At 32.9% G+C, this 20,312-nt stretch overlaps 2 protein-coding genes and 1 long non-coding RNA gene across 6 annotated transcripts in view; all 3 read right to left on the minus strand.

The window, feature by feature from the left end:
* Nucleotides 1-12,831, minus strand: part of LOC106785643 — a 21,703-nt gene extending 8,872 nt beyond the window's left edge. For both annotated transcript variants that reach the window (XM_014746276.1, XM_014746275.1), the window contains exons 1-9: nucleotides 11,215-12,831; nucleotides 9,659-9,843; nucleotides 9,367-9,563; nucleotides 1,915-9,296; nucleotides 1,440-1,654; nucleotides 1,045-1,345; nucleotides 733-911; nucleotides 466-655; nucleotides 141-379 (exon numbers count right to left, since the gene is read on the minus strand). In XM_014746276.1, coding sequence (XP_014601762.1) covers nucleotides 141-379; nucleotides 466-655; nucleotides 733-911; nucleotides 1,045-1,345; nucleotides 1,440-1,654; nucleotides 1,915-9,296; nucleotides 9,367-9,563; nucleotides 9,659-9,843; nucleotides 11,215-11,359 — 9,033 coding nt within the window. In that variant the 5' untranslated portion in view covers nucleotides 11,360-12,831. The remainder of the gene's footprint in view (nucleotides 1-140; nucleotides 380-465; nucleotides 656-732; nucleotides 912-1,044; nucleotides 1,346-1,439; nucleotides 1,655-1,914; nucleotides 9,297-9,366; nucleotides 9,564-9,658; nucleotides 9,844-11,214) is intronic.
* A 1,445-nt stretch (nucleotides 12,832-14,276) lies between these two features.
* On the minus strand, nucleotides 14,277-18,267 carry LOC106785666 (GA-binding protein subunit beta-1). Of its 3 annotated transcripts, none has more exons than XM_014746304.1 (8): nucleotides 17,960-18,267; nucleotides 17,463-17,565; nucleotides 17,157-17,315; nucleotides 16,876-17,073; nucleotides 16,468-16,810; nucleotides 16,136-16,417; nucleotides 15,760-16,034; nucleotides 14,277-15,689 (listed from the first exon to the last, which is right to left on the minus strand). In XM_014746304.1, the coding sequence occupies exons 2-8, from the start codon at nucleotides 17,523-17,525 to the stop codon at nucleotides 15,432-15,434; spliced, it is 1,578 nt and encodes a 525-aa protein (XP_014601790.1). In that variant the 5' UTR covers nucleotides 17,526-17,565; nucleotides 17,960-18,267; the 3' UTR covers nucleotides 14,277-15,431. The 3 variants fall into 3 exon arrangements, with proteins under 3 accessions (XP_014601790.1, XP_014601791.1, XP_014601792.1); XM_014746305.1 differs by having other exon boundaries at nucleotides 16,136-16,408; nucleotides 17,960-18,266; XM_014746306.1 differs by lacking the exons at nucleotides 17,463-17,565; nucleotides 17,960-18,267 and having other exon boundaries at nucleotides 16,938-17,073; nucleotides 17,157-17,308.
* A 378-nt stretch (nucleotides 18,268-18,645) lies between these two features.
* LOC106785641 lies at nucleotides 18,646-19,378 on the minus strand. The gene is made up of 3 exons (XR_001381551.1): nucleotides 19,284-19,378; nucleotides 19,024-19,216; nucleotides 18,646-18,861 (listed from the first exon to the last, which is right to left on the minus strand). It is a non-coding gene; the product is annotated as an uncharacterized LOC106785641 (long non-coding RNA).
* Between the last annotated feature and the right edge of the window lie 934 nt (nucleotides 19,379-20,312).

Here is a 20,312-nt window from a genome sequence, read left to right on the forward strand (position 1 = left end):
AGTTGCTGATGAAGTCCCCAGTAAGGGACGAAACGTACAACTAGTTCAAAATAAATTGTTCATTAGATTTATTAACCGTCTATAATTCCCTTTGAGACTTATATATTAAATAAAATATTTGTCTGCTTTAATTTACTAACCTGTGCTTCTTCTTTTTCAGCATTAACTATTGTCGCAATGTCTTTACCTCTTCCTTGATTACCAGCACCTTGAACAGCTTCTACTTCATCTTGAATTGCAGCATTAATCATATCATCATATTCGTTGAATTTGTAAGTATTTGCGCAACGTCTTTCTCGTAATTGATACACCGGTTCACTTTCTTCGCTGCTTGATGTTTCCGAACTTGAAGCAGATGATGATTGTTCGGATGAAGACTCTTTAAATAGAATAGAAATAAAAAATAAAATTAATTTAATGTATTGTAAATGTTTCATAAATACAAAAATATCTTACTAAATTTACCATTTTCAGATTCTTGGCTTGACTCTTTTAAATCCTTTTGAAGGCGTTGTGTCTCATTCTTTTGTAAGACATTATCTAAACTTATACCAACAAAGGCCAACCTTTTTTTTCGTAATACTTCATTTTCATGACGTTTCGACAATTGATCATATGTCTTTAAACTTTCACGTAATTTAGATACTAATATATTCTGTTAATTAATATGACAAAATTAATATTATTTTATATAATTATTTCTAGGTAAATGTCCTATTAAAAATAACTTACATGTTGACATGGTGGACAGAACCAATCACCTTCTGGGATTAACATGAGTGCAGGCCTCAAACAAGAGCAATGCCATCCTTTATCACAAGAATCACATAAAAGAATCCATTCGGGATGATCAGCCTTGCCACATTTTTGACAAGCATATTCATCATCTGCTTCTTCAACATCACTTTGAGCTACGAAAACATAAATATTTACATAATTTATAATTAAAAGTATTTCATTTCGATTTAAAAATTGCAAGATCATTTTTTAGATTCTATTTTCTATTTACAAGAATTTAAACTCTATTTTTATTTTAACTAATACCTTTCTGAGCAGTTCTAGCTCTTCTTAATGGTTCAGATTCCTGATCCTTCTCAAGGTCACTTTCGGGTGAAAATTCGTGATCACTTTTGAAAAGTAAAGATCCTTCAGTTTCTATTTCTTCCTCCTCCTCTTCATCTTCATTATCAATATCATTATCAGTACTAGAACCAGATGAACTTTGCCATGGATTAGACTCGTTAAATTTTGCAAGCATTTTCTTCTTTTTTCGCTTTTTTCGTTTTCGATTGGATTTTATATCCTTATCGATTTCCTTCATCGTAACTTCTTCTTCACTTTCGTTCTGTAAAATACATATATAGTTTACAATAATGACAAAATAAGTAATTGAGTGAACGCTTTTTCATTATTTATATCTATTTTATTATTAAACATACTTTTTGTTTCCTTCGCTTTTTCTTATCTGTAGTATCTTTTTTCTCTTTCACATCAGTTAGTGTTTCTTCCTCAATTCTTCTCCTATCTGCTGCCTCTTTAATCTTCAATTGGGCAATTCTTCTTGATTGCCTAACAGGTGTTTCACCTTGTAATGCACCTTCTTGTTGTTCAGGTGCAATATCCCTTCCTATTTCTAAACCTAATACCATTTTTCCTGTAAGTAATTAAGTAAAATGTTAATATAAATATTTATTTCTCCTTAATTAATTAATTATATTATATTAATAATTGTTTTAATTTTATTTACATACTTACGCGCGCGATTATATTTTCGAATAGTATAGTTTTCTATACAAATATTATTTTTATATCTTTAATATTACTTATCTTGTAAAAAAAATAATATATAATTTAAACGTTATAGTTAATATAATTTAAAAGATTATTTTTAATTGAGAGTATTCATGAACTTACTTTTCTTTCTCTTTTTCTGAGATGAAGATGGTGTTGTCTCTAATGAAGAAGCATTGGTAGGTGTTCCCTCAAGATGTATGTTAGGAGATTCCTCAGTTGTTTGGTTTACATTAACTCCTCCCGAATGCTTTGGACGTGAACGTCCACCGCCTCTGCAACGTCGTCTCCTTCCTCTTGGACGTCCCCTATTTTTACGTCCCATTGGAATAGAACGCGTAATCCTAACATCATCATCATTGCAATCTTTATTATCTTCTGCTATTTTACATTTCACAGCTTCATCCTCTGAACTTATTGTTACAATGCGACTCTCTTCGACGGATTTACGCAATTGTTTATCTGGTATACGTTTCGCTCGTAATTTTATTCTTTTACCACCCATCATTTCTTCTTCCTCCTCTTGTTTTTCTCCTAAATCTTCGACATTCGAATCTTGTGCACTATTACGTCGTTTACGTGAAACTTTTGGAATTTCTGTATCATCCATTTTCCAACCTTCGTAGACTAGTTCAGAAACTGATCTAACACGAATAGCTATTTTTGCATTACTATTATCTTCACCAATGTTTATATTTAAACCTTTTAATGTATCATCTTCGGTACACGCTAGTGGATCAGGCTCTTCTGATGGTGCATCAAACACATCTTCATGATCACCTCCCATAGAATCATCTGATGATACTGTAACTGGTTTTACTTCAACATTTTTAATTTCTGAAAGATCCTTTTTATTCTTTACGTCTAAATTATCTTTTGATAAAGAATCCTTTTTAAACTTATCTTCAGCTTCAATATTGCTTACAGCTGCATTGTATGGATCTATAATAGGTGGTATTATTAATGATTCATTTACTTTATTCAGTATGTTGCTTTCAAGTTTTAATTCCTTCTTTTCTATTACCGTTTCCATCTTTGTTTCCGATTGTGAATTATATTTTATATCGGTAGATAAAGTTTCTACAAAAGGTTTTATATAAGGTGGTTTGGATTTTAAGGGTGGAACATCTTCAACTTCTGAAATATCACTTGTTCTTTTATTATTGCCTTCTTTCTTAACATCATTTCTTAAAATTCCTAATATTTCTTCTTTCTTTTCAAATATTGGTTCCTGTACAGTGCAGGCTGTTATGGTATTTTGTATATTGAGTACAGATTTTGTATAAATATTATCCTTATTTGTATTGGAAATATTAATAAAATCAGTCTGTTTACTTTTATCATCACTTATATCGTAAGAGACAGTTGGCTTATTAGCAATGAAATTTGTATGATTGATATTATCAGAAATATTACTGTCTTTTAACTGTACTAATGAATGAGTTTCAAAACTTTGTGATGCTTGTTGTATATCATTGTCTAATTTAATTATAGAGGTATTTGGTACAGACTGATTACATGTTTCAGCCACAGTAAATTCATTTACAGAATTATCAATGTAGTTACATTCTTTTGTTTCAAATTTTTTTTGTTCACTTTCATTTTCAAGATAGTCAGTTTTTAATCCCTGATATTGTTGCGATTTTAGTAATACTTCTGTAACCTGCAATGTCATCTCTTTGCTTTTAGTAGCGTTATCTTTATCGTTTACTTTTTCTATAATTTGTTGACCCATAACACTTACAGTATTATCTAATATATTTGTTGGTTGATCATTGATGTCACCTGATCCACTATTTTTTTGAACTTGTATTAAATTAGCAGTATTTTCTGTATTGTCTGTATTTTTGTTACTATCTAACTTTTCAAACACAGAGTTATCTATATCTTGCACTGATTGAATAATAGAAGGCTTACTTTCATTTTGTAATTTTATTATTGTGGTTTCACTTAAGACGCTTTTATTATTCGCAGTATTGTTTATATATTCTTTGACAATTTGATTAGAAGTAATTTGAAACTCTGCTTCAGTTTTTTCATTTACAAATGTTTGTAAGTTAGAATGATCTGATGATGCTGTTAGAATAGTTGCAGTATTATTTACTTTGCTTAAACTATCAAGAGGAGATGTATTATGTAATACTGTATCCTTCCTGTATTCATCTGTACTTGACTCATTGATTGTTTGTTCATTTTTGCTTATGTCACTGCATTTATTATCATCACACTCGTAACTTACTTCAATATTTTTGTTGTTGGAAATATTAATTACTTCATCTGAATTAACATTACATGTTTCCTTTTTATTTTCTATCTCGTTTTTAGCAAAAACCTTGTCAGTTGCAATTTGTAAGTTTGATTCTAACTCTTCTTTATCGTGTACAAATTGCTGTGAATCGTCAAGTAATATATATTTTTTGTCATCTGTACATTCTCGTTCAATGTTTGTGTTTTCTGTTATTTTATTATCATTTACTGTATGTTCTTCTACGGAACAATTAGGAATATCTGTAGATTCATAATCCTCTAACGTGTCTGCTTCAAAAACATCGTCACTGCCATCATCATTAGAATCATTACTATCATAATTTGCAACTAAAGATTGCTTATTAACTGAACTCTTTTCAGATTCATTTGAGATTAAACTTATTTCATTTTGTACAACAATTTGTTTTTCAGTATTATTCATATCTTCTTTTAGTTTTATATCTGTATCTTCATAACTACTATTAATTATGGCCGTTTCAGATTTCTCTGTATATGTTTCAATTATTTGTACATTATCACTTTCTTTATCCTTTATTTTATTATTTGAATCTTTTTGTTCAACAAAAATTTCTGCAGTAATAGGGGAATTACTTTCCTTGTTACTTGTAGAAATATCTAGTGCATTTTTCTGATTTTCTGTGATAAGAGGTAAATCATTTGGCATACAAAAATTATCTTCTTTTCTTATATTTTGATCATTCAACAAATTATCATTGCTAACTGTTGATTTATCACTATCGGATGGTATTACTAATTTTTCACCATTAGGTGGAGTTTCTTCTACCTCCTTTGAGGACTCATTAGATTCTGACATTCTATCATCAATTATCATATCTTCATTTGAATCTTGATCTATACAAGAACTTGGATTTTCTGATACATCATCAGCATACTCATTCACACTTTGATCAATACTAGATGAATAATTTTCTTTTAATGATGGCATATTGCTAATTTCTGCAGATTTTATAATAGAAATATTAGATGCTATTGGTGCTAGTACGTTAAATGCACTGTTACTTGTTTTAGCGGAGAATGGATTATCAATTTGTTGGGATACTACTGGTATGTTGCTATTGTCTTGTAAAAATATATTTTTAACGGATCCATCATTTGAACTACTTATAACAGAAGCAAATGATTCTTTATTATATTCTTGCATACACGCAGAACTGCTAACAGTTGCATTATCAACGAGATCAGATTCTGGAATATCCTCAGATGAGTTTGTTTTGATAAAAGAATTAATTAATTGTTTCTCTTTAATTTCTTCTGAATCTCCTGAACCTTCATCTTGTACTCCTAAATCTGACAATGTATCATTTCTTTCACTATTTTTATCATAATTGACTGACATTGAATCAGCATCTGAACTAATTTGTCCTTTCATTTTTTCAGTATCAGTATCCATTGATTGCTCTTCTTGTATATCAAATTCAGATAGGTTATCATTTTTATCACTGTGTTTATCATAACTTTCTCTGCTTAAATCTACTTCATCTTTTTTAAGAGCTTGAAACTCATCAGAAATATTATCTATCTCTTGCACTCCAGCAGAACTGTGTACTTCTTGGAAATTTGGAGATGAAATTAAATCTGTAGATTCTAACATATTAGCATTATCTTCAACTGCACATTCTTGTACATTTTTAGTTTCCATTTGCACATCTTGATCCTGATCTTTATTACAAGGTGACATACACGTATTTGTTGTAGGATCAGATTCTGTTTTTTCTATAATCTCATGAGAAGTTTCTTCTTTTTTCAAAGATTTATATTCAGCTTCATTCTCAGAGTAAGTACTAGGTGATTCTACAGTTTCTTGTATATCATCTGATATATTAAGGTTGGCATCCTTTTCAGCATTTGTTGATTGATAAGATCTATTATCCATAAATCTCGATTGATCATCAGTTGTAGTGTTTTCATTGTATTGTGTCACATGCTCGGTCTTCATATCATTATCAATCACTATGTTCTTTTTATGCTGAAGATCTGAACTATTCGTTAATGATTCTGCTGTATTTAATGTTACATTTACATTATTAGCAATAAAAGATTGTGAAACAACGTCTGTGGATTCAGATTTGTTAAATTTTACAGTAGTTTCCTCTGATTCTTGTACAGTATTAGATTGTAAATCATCTATTTGTGTTGTTTTTGATACATCAATAGCATTACTGACACTTCCTTCATTTGAATTCCATGCATGACTTGAACTCTCAAGTTTTTCTCTCTTGTCATTTGTACAATATATATTATGAGAATCAAATGAGCTAGCTTTTAATGAATTATTATTTGTTTGAGTAACATCAAATTCTTCTGATTTATATGACAGCAGTGTATCTTCTGAAGGTTTAGAAGAAGAAACACATTCATATTGTAGCGTGTCAGATTTACATTGAATTGATGTAGTGACAATTTGATCCGATTGAGTTTCTAGATCTGTGGACTTTGAAGTATATGAAATGCAATTTGGTCCAAAAAAAAATCTTGGTGGTGATGCAGATTTTGGCTTACACTCGTTATCGATTTTGTGTAAAAATTCTGAATTTTGTGTAACTATGTTACATGAATCTGAAACATTTGTAGAGACTTTTTCACTGCTTAAAGAGTAGGGTACAAGTATAGCGTTTGTACTAGATTCTGAAATTTCTGAAGTATCTGCTTGGCATGAAGATATAGAGGAATCACATTGTATAGTTTCCAATAATTTTGAATTTTCTTTAGATTTTTTGGAATTGCTATCAATTGCATCTGTATCAGTAATGTTAGATTCTATACTATTTTGATCTAGCGTACTAACTTCATTGGAAGAATTTGCATTCATTTTTTCATTTAAATTATCAGTGCTAGAAAGACATTCAAAGCCAGCTTTTGACAAAGATAAATCTTCGCTTGTTTGTAAAGTGCTTTCATCTGTATTGCTACATTTCTGATTACTAGTGCCTTCTTTGGGAAAATACTGCTCCTTTTGTGATATGTCTTCTTCATTTGATATGATACTGCTGTCACATTCCGTTTTCTCTGCAGGTTTACCTACATCCCACCTCGATAACCGTTTAATAGAACCACTTGTACTTTTGGGAATTATTTGAACACCCAGAGTTGGTTTAAATTTTGGTTTTTCTTGTGTAGAGCCTACTATTTGGCTTTCATTAACATCGACATTAGATTGGGAATAATTCCTATTAAACCTTACGGGATTTTTACTTGTCTCCATCGAAGCAGTTGAAACTTCCTTTATTAAATTTTCTTCATTTAAGATTTCACTGGAGGATAAACTTGCAGTCGCCGAGTCAGCTTCACTTTTTGACTGACTGCTTTCCTTATTATCGGTTGATGCATCATCACCAGGATTACCTGTGTCACATTCAACTCCAGAACCTTCACCATAGAAAACCATAACAGGTTCTTCTATAGGTTCACCAATTTCAGGATTAACAGCATCACAATCACTACCGGATCCTTCACCTTGAACCATCATTAGTGGCTCTTCAATCGCTTCACCTATATCTTCTCTCCAACTATTATTGATTATTGTTCTTTTATCAATGGATCCTCTAATAGGTATTACATCTGGCCTTATTCTTTTTAAAATATCAGACTGCGCATCATCCCCTTCTAATGGCCTTTTTAAAGAAGTTGGACCCATTCTTAAAGCAGTTATTTTACTTGGATCGGGAAGCAATGCATAACTTGGTAATCTATGCTCTTCTTTAGGAGGTAATCTGGGATTGGTGTGATATGCAGCAGCAGACATTTCATAAGCTGTAAATGGCATCTGTCGTTTACTTAAGTCTGCTACCATAGCATGATTACGCATCATTACTGCTCTAGAATCATAGGATAGATTTTGGACATCTGATTTACTTGATTTTTTAGTGCTTAAATCCATTTCTCTATGTTGAAAATTTTGAGATCTATATCCAGGTGTAGATAAATCCATACTTTTTGTGAATTTTCGACTAGAAAGATTACTTCCCGAAAAATCCACAGGAATACTTTGTTCATTTACACTTTCCCAACCACGAGGTGACGTAGATAAGTCCATGCCTCTATGTCCTCGAAGTATAGCAGGTTTTTCAGGTTGACTTCTTGGACAAAAATCTTGTGGTAACCTGTCATCATCTCCATTGATTGTTGAATTAAGTATACCCCCAGATCTTGCCAGATTCTCAGCTATTTTTTCTAGTGACTTTGCTCCACTAGGTTTTTCAAGTTTTTCAGCTTGTATTCTTACAAGATTGGCAGCTAATTGATCTATTGGTTTAACAGACAATTTACTATGTCCAGATGTAATATCTGTAGGTGCAAAAGAAAGACTATTTTTACCAGATAACTTTTCTAAAGATTTCATTACAGATTCTGTTGTTTCCTCCATAGTATTATGTTTTTTAGATATATTTATTGGGGTACTAATAGGCAATATATGATTTGGGTTCTTTTCTTCCTGTATTTGTTTCAAATCTGCAATATTTACAAGTTTAAGAGGAGAAGTGATCACAGGTGTTTCTATTGATTTCAAAGGTACTAATTCTTCATTAGTAATTTTATTGATATTTGATTTTGTTAAATTTTCAGATTTAACAATTTCCAGAGGCTTAGTATCAGATGTATGAGATACAATAGCTTCTTCTGATAAGGTTTTCTTTGCAATTATTTTCTCAATTGGTATATGGGCACTTCCATTGGTCACTTTTACAGTACTTGTAAGTTGTATATTTGATTCTGTAACTTGACCTTGTGCTACCTCTAAGGAATCATCTTCTTCTGTATTTTGTTTGGAACTTTCATCATTAGTTACACCTTCATCTTCTTCATCTTCTTCGTCTTCTTCTTCTTCTTCTTCATCCTCCTCCTCCTCCTCTTCCTCCTCTTCCTCCTCCTCCTCCTCTTCATCATCTTCTTCCTCTTCCTCGTCCTCCTCATCTATTTCTTCCTCATCATTTTCAATGTCTGCATTATCTTGATTAGCGATAATACCATTTTTTTCGTGATCATCAACATTTTCAAGTGCATCTTTTTGTTCGTCTTTATCTTCTAAATTACCATTATGAGTGCCATTTTCTTGTATAACTTCATTTTCTTCCAAACTGGGCGATGTAGTTATTTGGCCAGTGTCTATAATAGGTTTCTCAGATATTTCTATACTATTACTATCTTCATTAATAGGTATCGATTCAGCTTCACCATTCGATAGAGAATTTATTAAATTAGCAACACCTTCCCGATCTCTAATATTAGAAAATATTTATATTAGTTTACAACAACAGCAGTTAAAAACATTATATAAACAAAACTTACTTAGCTACTAGTTCCCAATTTTCTTCATCTAAATCCTCCCTGTATACTCTAATATTACATTCCTCATCGAATTGACACCAATAGGCTAATCCAGTTTTATCCTTCCCTAATGGTTCCACACGTAGCTCATCGGCTGCAAGTTTATTTACTTCATTTTTAAATTTTTGATTCAAATCAAACTGAGTTTCCAAGAGTACCTAAGATAATGATTGTAGCATTAGCATAACTATTCGTATACAAATAAATACCACAAATAACAGTAACGATATATAAGAAGAAAATATTAATGTACCTTAAGTAGACGTAATTTAACAGCAATACGTGCTTTTTTGTAACCAAAACGTTCAAGTTCCCACCCATCCTGATTAGAATACGTATGACAAAATTTGACCAATGCTCGCTCCCACTTTTCAGGAGAGACTGTCTTACGTGTTTTTCTTAGCAATTTTATATGTAAATCTACTAATTGTTGAGATACTGAAAGAAAGATAATATCGATATGATAAACTGATACAATTCTAATAACAATATGATGCATGTATAAAAAGAATCAAAGAAAATCCTGAAGATCAAACACAGCAAAATCATAAATACATTAAAAATAAAAAGTAATATCTTTATATATAAAGGAAATAAATTTAATGTTATATTTAAAACTACTACGTTATTCAAAGAAATAAAGAAATTTAATAAATGTGCAAAATTGCATTTAGAGAAGTGTCTCTCATAAAGCCAACAATAAAAAATCAAAGAGTTAAAAGATTTACGATTGAAACGTCAAAATATATCATGCCTACTATGAGCAGACTGAAATACATCCATAATTCGTAATCACGTGTAACCACGATTGACAAGAAAGAAGGGAGGTGGCAGCACGGGGCAAAACAACAACACACGACGGAACGACTCGGTGGGGTTTATCTGTCAAATTGGCAGTCTTTTTTTACACCATCCATGTAAGAGAGAAAGAGACATTGTTGGCTGGAGTAAAAAAAGAACAACGAAGAACACGAAGTGCGTGCTTTCTTCGGAGAGATTCACCCAACGTTACAAATGGAATGAAAGAAAAAAAAAAGAGGCAAAAAGAAGAGAGAAAAAGAGTGGGCAGGGGGAAAATGAAGGAATAAAGAAAAAAATAGATCCGTAGATTCGCAATATAGTAAAGATTAGCCACAGACCTTGTAGTCCCTGTGGAAAGGGATGAAAACATAGGGAGGTCGTGTGTATTGCGCACGCACATATGTACATAACACATATGTCGTAGGTATGTACAAATAATACATAGAAATACATACGAATGGAAGTATATGGATGTAGTAGAAGCGAATAGGTAAATGCATGAAAGGTAATTTTCGAACTAGCATCCATCTACGTCCTTACAAAGAGTTTAAGTCGCGCTACTAACATCGGCAAGAAAGAGAATCGTGAAAAAAGAAAACAAAACTTTTGTGGAGAGTTCGCGCGAGACTTTTCGTCTGGCGGGGGCGGGTCGGTTATTCCCTGCCGCTTCCTCTCCAACCCTCTTTGTCATCACACTCGTGCAGAGAGCATTCGTTTTGTCTCTCTCTCTCTCTCTCACTCACTCTTGTTCATTCGTTCTCTTACATGAACCATGCGCGAGCGCGCTGGTATATAGCAGAACACATACATACATGTGACAAGCATATACACAAAAAGAGACGTAAAGAGCAGCAGCAGTAGTAGCATAAATGAGCGCGCGCGCGTGTGTTGATGCGCGCGCGCCCATATATACGTACGCGTACTACGAACGACGAACGAATGAACGAACGAACGCGGTGGTAAGATATAAGAAATACATATACACACATAAACATTAATTCGACTTACCTTCCTGTGTATTTTCAATCATCTCTTGCAACCTTGCTATGTCTGGATAGACTATGCCACAGGATTTGCCGAAACATTCGAGGAAGGAGCAGATCACGGCAAAATTTGGGTCACTCGCGCAAGAGGCTTCGTTATCGGCCGCCATTTTTCCACAGCTAAAACTCTCTTCGCAGAGGGGCCCGTAGCCGTGCTAGGGCCGATACGCTACTACGCTAGGCGGCCTCACCACTCTCGTATCGCATTTTCGGTTCTTCGCCGTTTTCTTCTTCTATTTCCCTCTCTTTCTCTCGTGCGCGTCCTCGCGCGAAATCCTCGAAGAAAGTCAAAGAAAGAGAGGGGGTTGAATAGAGAGAAAGAGGGAGAAAGGGGGAGAGAGAGAGAGAACAACTCACGAGAGAGCCGCCGGTAGACAGAGCGAGAAGCGTCGATGCACACACCGAGAATCTCGCTTCCCGCTTTTTCGTTCCTTCTCTCTCTTGTCTCTTCCCGTCCTTTTCCACCTTTTCGTTTGTTTGTTCGTTCGATCAACACAACATAACACCAATGATAATGTCGATGGCAGCGGCGACAACGACACAACGCAACAACGACGACGACAACGACGTTCGAACAATTCTCTTCTCTTCACACTTTACTTTTCACCTTTTCCGCCGTTATTCGCGCCCCACTGATGACGATAAAGCACAACACCGGAGAAGCATAGAAGAGACGACACACACGCACAGAATATCCAATTTTATATTTCGTCTGCAATCTTCTTATTATTTTTCTTCTCTTTTTTAGGGCCTTGTTCAAGAAAGAAGGAAAGCAAAGGCGCTCTCACACGCCTCGTCCGCCTTCTTCCACGCACTTTTCACATATCACAAGTCTCCTTGTACACCGACGCACGCACGTATAGACGACGCACGCAAGACGAACGCACACTGAGATCCGTTGTCGGATTTCGCACCCGCGAACTATTCTTTCTTTCTCTCTTTCTCTTTCTCTCACCTCCTGTATTTACGTCTCTGTCTAACAGGGAAGAATGCGCACGCAGCATACGATTGTAACGACGTCGCGCACGTAACACACAGCGATTGCTTTCCTCATGTGTTTGGCACCACTCTCTAGCCTCGTTCGCTGCTCTCTCGTGCCTCGCCTTAGAGGAAACACGAAGACGATCGTTAGCGCGCAACTTCTACGACGTGCAGAGATGTGGCGGCGCAAGACAACGGCGGCACAATCGTCAACAATAACAATAACTATAAACTCGACTTCGTCGACGACGACGACGACGATACAACGACGAGGACGACGAGGACGACGAGGACGGCGTAGACGACGAAGACAACGTTGCTGATGATAAACGCGTTCTCTTTCTTCACAACGAGTCTCATTGGACATCACCGTCTCCACCTCCACCTCCTCCTCGGCAACTCTCCGGGCCTACGAAACGTTACGAAGGAAAAGGGGTTCTCAAATGGCGACATTTCTTTCTATCGAACTCTAAGCTTATGATCGAACCGTTCGATCGTACGTTCGATCTTTACTCTCATTCCCTCTCATCCTTTATTTTGGATTTTCTAGCATCTATAATATCGATTGAGGCGTATTAAACATTGATCGTTACGAACGATCTTTCTATATTATATTTTCCTCGAATCAACACAATGATGTTTCGCATTTTCATCTCTACTCTCACATACGAACCAAACGAATTTTCTAGAGCCTCGTACCAACGGTTCTCAACTTATTACATTTAGCTTTCGTTTTTGCCGCGTTTTACGATAGGCAGCACCATCCCCTTGCCCCACTACTTGCTTCTATGTAATACATACATACATACACACATACAACATACATACATATATACGTATGTAACCTTCTTATTGTATGGACGGACGCGTTACGCCCTTTTCTCTCTTATGCACGTATATACCTCTGTCTATCTATTCTCTTTTTTTCTCTCTCTCTCTCTTTCCCATTCCTCATCCTCTATTCATCTTCTCATTTTCTCTCTTTTTTCAAGCGTCATCGAAAGATTAAAAGATTGATATGTATAGCTATTTTTATGGATAGAAAAAGAAAAAGAAAAATTAGAAAAAAAAGATAGTGAGAGAGAGAGAGAGAGAGAGAGAGAGAAAGAAAGAATAGTTGGAGGTGAGTGCGAAAAATTACATTTGCGGAAGAAAAGCGAGTGATATTAGGTAGGAAATTTTCAAGGCTCTCTAGTAACGACGCCTCATTTCAATGACGTAGCTGCTTATTGTTAGTTGGATATAAGTTCTGGAGGGGGAGGCGTCGAGTGGTGGTCGGCTTTTTTTCAATGTAGAGGAAGAGGGAAAGGTGTTGCCAGCGCACGATTCCGGATCGATTGGTGGAAGATTATGAAACTATAGAGCCGTCGAGTTAAATTAAAAGTTTTCCATTTGTTTTCTTTCCGATAGAATCTTTATTTTGAATATTATTAAAGATACTATATTTAAAATCATTTTATTCTTAGTAATATTACAGAATATGAAATATACTATTTATATGTCCTTTAGAGAGAGAGAGAGAAAAGTATTCGCTCGACAAGTATGGCGCTGCTGTATCGAGCGACAAGGCTTTACGAAACTTGGACGTCCTGTAGCGCTCAGAGATTGTGCTACTACGCCGATCGATTGCTGCTACGCATGCTGTTTTGTCTATATATGTGTCATTAAGGAATACTCGATAAGAGAGAGAGACAGAGAGGAAGAAAAATTATACATTGAGAATGAAAAACAATTGCGCATTTTCTTATCGTATAAATTTCTTCCATTTCACTTAATAAATAATATTTCGAAAATATCAATGAACGTTTTTTTAATTATTCAACTTTTAAAGTAGGGGTGACTTATCATTCACGTTTAAAAGCAACCAATAGTACGGTGCTGCCTGCTATCGGGAAAATTTAAATTGAAAACTTTAAATTACATGGAAATGGATATTTGAATTACTTGTTTTTATTTTTTTTCTATCGATTCGTAAAAGTACAAATTGTACTTTTTTTTTCTTTTAATAAGGATAACCAGTCGTAAATAACAATTTTTATTGATTTATGTGTATAAAGTCGTATATTTACAATATATATTATTTGAAAAAATTGTTATATTTCTTATATCTGTATAATTTGTTGCATTCCACGATGCTTCGTTACGTCGATATTTGGTGTTTTCCTTGCTTTCATAATATATGTATACCTGAGTAAAATATTCTATTTCAAATAGAATTTGATAAGGACATCTAATGCCTTAAAAACTCATTTCGTTTACATTAGCACCAATCCTTCTGTTTAAATATCCAAAATTTTCTTTTTTACATTTTTATAACAATAAACGAAGTTCACTTTTAGTACAAATATATGAATGTTGTTGTGAGAAAGTATTTGGAATGCAACTATCTTTATTAAATTAGTATAGTATGTAAAATGATAATGTGTTTTTGTTAATATGAATTTATTTACTTATTTTATGTTACACTCATGAAAAATCTTGAACAATTTGCCTTCTACATTTTGTACTCTTAATGTAAAATGGTACAAATCTAAAAAAACTTTTTATGCAGTTATCTTTAACGGATTTACAAGTACCCTGCTGTACATATGCATGATTTATCTATTATATTAAACTATAATTTGCATCCAATTCATTTGTACCAATATATTTATAAATAGATCTGTATCTTTATATATTAGAAAATGCTATTCATAAATGATTATTATTGTATAGATAGAAAAGGAATAAATAAATATTTTTTCTTGTATTTTATATGCTAAGGCAAATATATAGGAAAATATTGTAAATTGATATTTTTGTTATATTTAAAAGATTAGGATTTTAAAATTACAATTAGAGGAGACATAATGTAGAAAGCACTTCTATGTTAACATGTTTATCCATGTTCTTTTTTTAATCAATTATTTTCATTTGCAATTTATCATCATTAATTATTGTTAATGCACTTTTCAAAAGTATGCATTTATTAAATTAATATTGGTTTATGCGTCAGAGTTATGAATTGATGATATATAAGAGATAATATGTGAGTAAATAGTAAGATTTGCAAAGTTATCAGTTATTTATATAAGTTCAAATATAAACAAATTGAGCAATATTATAAACTTTATCGATTAAGATTTTGCAAGAAAAAAAAAAAAAATGCTTACGCTTATTGTAATATGAAACCATATGTTAAGAAAATTTATTTATTTAAAATTATTTTAATTTTCTTTGAGATGTGATATTTTTAAGTTGTTGTTTATATATTTCCGCTTCTTCTTCCTTTTTTTGTAATTGTTTGCGATATTCAGCGGCTTGCCTTCGGGCTTCTGCTAACTGTCTATTGAGCACTGCTATGTCCATTACTGGCTCGTTATTATCCACATTATCTTCTTCTATAATTTCTTCTATGTCGTCATCCAGTTGTAAAATTATTGGTTCTGTTATTTTGGAAGGTGAAGTGACTATTTTGTTCTGTAAACCAAATAAGTTTAAAGATATATTTGAATCCATAAGCATACACATAAAATATGAATTTAAATACCTCTGAAGCTGTTGTATATTGTGATTGCGTTATCGTTGGAACCGTCATAGCATTTGAAAGAGAGGAGATGAATATTTTTCCACCTTTGTTATCTACGGAAGATCTTTTTAATATATTCGGACTACGGGATGTAAGGCTAGGTGTGCTTTGATTTAAAATCTGATCTGCTCTTATAGCTATAACTTTCCTTGAATTTCCTTTTCTTGGAGATACTTGAAGTCGTTTCATACTTAACGGAGAACCTCTGGTTAAATTTAAGGCAAGCTTACCAGCTTCTAAGAATAAGAAACAATTTCGTGATTCATTTTTATATTATAAGGATTAATATTTTATCCTTTGATGAGAAATATTTCTATTTAATTAAAAACAAATATACCTGTAAGAACAACAGTTCTTCCACTTTCCATTGCATTCTCTACTATGGATGCATCATCATCCATTGGAATCATTGTAATTCCATGTGCTTCTAATAACCTGAATTGATTTTTGACTCCACTCAATGTTAAATCTTTACGTTTTTTATTAATATTAATATTATTCGTATTAATAATTTCTTCCGCATCTGTCATTTGTTTTTCAGTTTCTACTTCAGTAGATGGTGATACATGAATTTGTTGAAGAATCATTCTTGGTTTTTTATTACCTCGAACTGAATGATCTTCATTAAATAAAGAAAATAAGAATAGTTCTTGAAAATTTATTACTTACCTTGAGTACCTTTACGTTTTGATTGTGATTGTTGCTGCAAAAGTTCTAATTTTTGTTGTTTTTCATTAGCTGCTTTTTCTGCTTCCAATTGAATTAAATTGTGAGTTGCTACTTCTAATTCCGCCGAGCTAGCTTGATGTTGTTGTTGAGTTTGTATTTCAATGATTTCTCGTTCTTGCTGCAGTATATCCATCAAATAAGATCTGCCATGCTCCAAAGCTAAGCTCATTGGAGTTTTATCGAATTTACTATTTGCATTTTTATCCGCACCATATTCCAACAAAACATGCATTACTTCTATATGCTCTTTTTCCACTGCCCAGTGTAAAGGAGTCATTTTAAGCTAAAGAAATTATTAATTACATTAAATTATTTATATTTGAAAGAGTTGTATTTATTTCTTTTTACCATGTCTCTACTGTCAACATCAGCACCATATTTTAACAATAATTGTGCCATATGATGATGACCTTCATAAGCAGCCAAATGCAGTGGCGTTCTGTCCACCTTGGTTCTCGCATCTCGAGATATTCCTGCCCTGAGTAAAACTTCAGCGGTTTCTGTGTGATTATATTTCGCTGCAAAATGTAATGCACTTGTTCCAAGCTAAAAAATAAAATTCATAATAATAATGTATTTTTATATATAATAAATGAAAAATATTATTTTGTAAAAAGATATATACATACACAGTCTGTTGTGAAAGGTGCTCCCTTACACATAAGTTCATGGACATTCCCTGTGTCTCCATGTTTTGCACTATGTAACAATTGTTTTCCTAATTCTACTATCGATAAGGCCTCTTGAGAACGTGAATGTTGAGAGACATCACATGATAAAATTTCAACCTGACAAATGTTATTCGAAGACTTTCATAAACACTGATTTTCTTGCATAGATTTTACATCGAACCATTAAGATCAAATCTAGTTTACATTTATAAATTGTTTAAATTCTCTAACTATAAATGCAACTGACATGAGAAGTAATCTTACCGGTATGAGAGTGTCTTCATCCAGTCCTTCGATATCATTGACACAGATATTCTCAGCTTGCATGTTTGTACACCGAACTCAATTCCCCTCTCTCTGATGCACACTAAAATCAAATTATCCATAATATTTAAACAATGCCACCAATTTTTCCAAATTAATAGGGTCTGCTCTGAATGTTCCATTTTCCAAGTATCAGTCATTGTACTTCGACCTTGAAGCACCGAAATTGAAAGTAGGTCGTAAAAATAAAAACGAAACTTAATTCGAAAGAAACCCGCTATCCCGATCACTTTACTCCTTTTCTAAATCACAAAAGCATCGCACGCTTATTTTTCGAAATTTCCTTCGATACAGGATGTTTTTAATTTGCCATCTCAGTCGCGAGGAACTTCCTGTTCCTGTTCATTAAACGGAAGTCCCATGTCATAGGCCCTGCATTTCATGACCAAAAACTATCCAAATCGATTCGCGATAGCACGGAACAAAATTATACTTACGACCAGCACATTATTCACTCGTTTTGCTGGTTTTTCGTGCAAGTTTCTCTCGTCCACGTAACCTTTATCAGAATTGTTCCTCTTCACAGCCTTCTCGATTTATGGACTGGCTAAAGTTTTATAAAAATGGCGACGCATTGGCGCCATTCCTGATATAATTTATCCAATATTCCAATGACCCTCAAACACGAACTAAAGGATATGCTTTAAATTCGATGGATTACAATAATACGTGAATATTTTATTTTATAAAACTTATTTATTACGACATAATAACAATTCTAAAGAGAAAATATGTTCAATAATAATAATGCTTTGTAGCGCCGCATAGCGGTGCACGTGGAAATTATTTATTCTTGATAGAGGCTAGGTTCGTGATACGTGCGTTAGGTTAGTTCATCAATTAATACTTTTGGATCGACTGTGAACTTTTATGCATTTTATTTTGGTTATTTGTATTATTATGTCAATGAGAAATTGTTCTATATAGAGATATAATTAAGGAAGTAATACTTTTTTATATCATGTATTAAGTACTTTATATTTATAATAAATGACAAGTATTTTGGATTTTTGAAATATGTATTTAAAAAAACTTTTATATGATTATAATCATATATAAATATAATTTGGACGATATTATTCTTGTTATTTAAAAAAATTCTTATTACTTATAAAATTGATGGAATAAGTAAATTAATTCGTTTTAGCGCCCATATCATATGACCATCGTGTATTGTAACTCACTGACGACCAAGTCCATGTTACAAGATGTCGGTGTAAAATGATGCACGCTTGGATCGCTGCCAAAGTTTTCAATTTCCTATTATTTAACGCGTGCTATGCTATCCATTGCATGTACCATATTCTGTATAGTATTGAAAAGGTTTTGTTGAAAGTTCCTATGAGGTATCGTAACACAAGAGACATATTTTTTAAGGAAATAAGTTTCATATGTTATTAATCATCAATTATTCCACATTGATACTATAAATAATTTTAAAGATTTTACATTATTTTATAATTCATGTTTGTCGAGAATAAGGGATTTCCATAAAATTTACCATTTTAATTTTTTCGACGTATCTAAGAATGGATGATAAATATGTTATGAGACACATCGTTTGCGATTGGTCGACATTTTAAACTCCTGCATATCATTGGTTGGAAAGTATTACGGCATCATCATAAATTCATGTTCGTTATAATGTCTGATTATTTTTAAACATCATGGCGACTCATCATTTATTTTTATGTCTGTAAGTGTGAAGAATAATTTGAATTAGCAGGTAAAATATTTTTGCATAAAAAATTACCGACTTACGATCAAGGTGGTCGATGGTTAACGTGGCAAATTTGAAACTATTGTAACCTACAAATGAAGACAGTCGAGGATTCTTCGTACAAATTGTTGAATCAATTTAATAATCTCAAAGTTTATTTTTATGCGGTAATGCAATTAAGGATGAAGATTGCTGTTTATTAATTATTTGAAAATATAATAACATACTAATTGTATTTGACCGAATCTTTATATTACCTCTATATTTTACTCCGGTCGACTCGTCGCATGTATACATGTGTAAAAATACTAGAAATTTTCATATTTTTTTCTTTTTCTTTGTTTGCTATCTTTCTTCATCCTACGGAACATATACATATATATATATATATATATATATATATTCATATATCATTGTTTTTCATCCTTCTCACTTTCTCCGTCTAGCTACTATTGTCTCTAAATCTCTCGTTTCCTTCTTTCTTATATTTTTTTTCTGTCTCTTTTGTATCCCTTGTTCCTTTTCTCTTTCTCTCTTTTATACACATATATAATACTATATTCGCATCCATTGCTTTCTACCACGTTTCCAACACTGTGACTGGCTTTCTCCTTCTCTGTAGTTGACCCAGAATCGTGGAGATAACGGAGTATCAAGGTGCAACACAATGAATCTCCATGCCTACGTATACATACGCGAATAACTCTGGTGTGTGTATATAATATGTGAGAAACAGATGGGCATGTAGAGAGGGAGAGAGAGAGAGAGAGAGAGAGAGAGAAAGAAAGAAAGAAAGAAAGAGAAAGAGAGAACCGGCTGGTATACGTATGGATTACTGTTGGTGGCTCGTTATCGCAATTGATAATATCGTGGACTCTGGCTCACGGTTGAATTAAACAAATTTCACGGAAATATCGGCTAGAAGGATTTTATTGGCGAACGGTTTAACTAACATAAATGGTCCATTAATATTACAAAATAGAAAAAAAAAAGTAATAAAAAGGAAAAGAAAAGAAAAAGAAATAAAGTAAATATTGAAAAAATCTAATTTATAATAGAATATATGCCGT

The sequence above is a fragment of the Polistes canadensis genome, unplaced genomic scaffold (assembly GCF_001313835.1).
Source record: "Polistes canadensis isolate GaletaPanama2010 unplaced genomic scaffold, ASM131383v1 scaffold_54, whole genome shotgun sequence".
Taxonomy (NCBI): Eukaryota; Metazoa; Arthropoda; class Insecta; order Hymenoptera; family Vespidae; genus Polistes; species Polistes canadensis.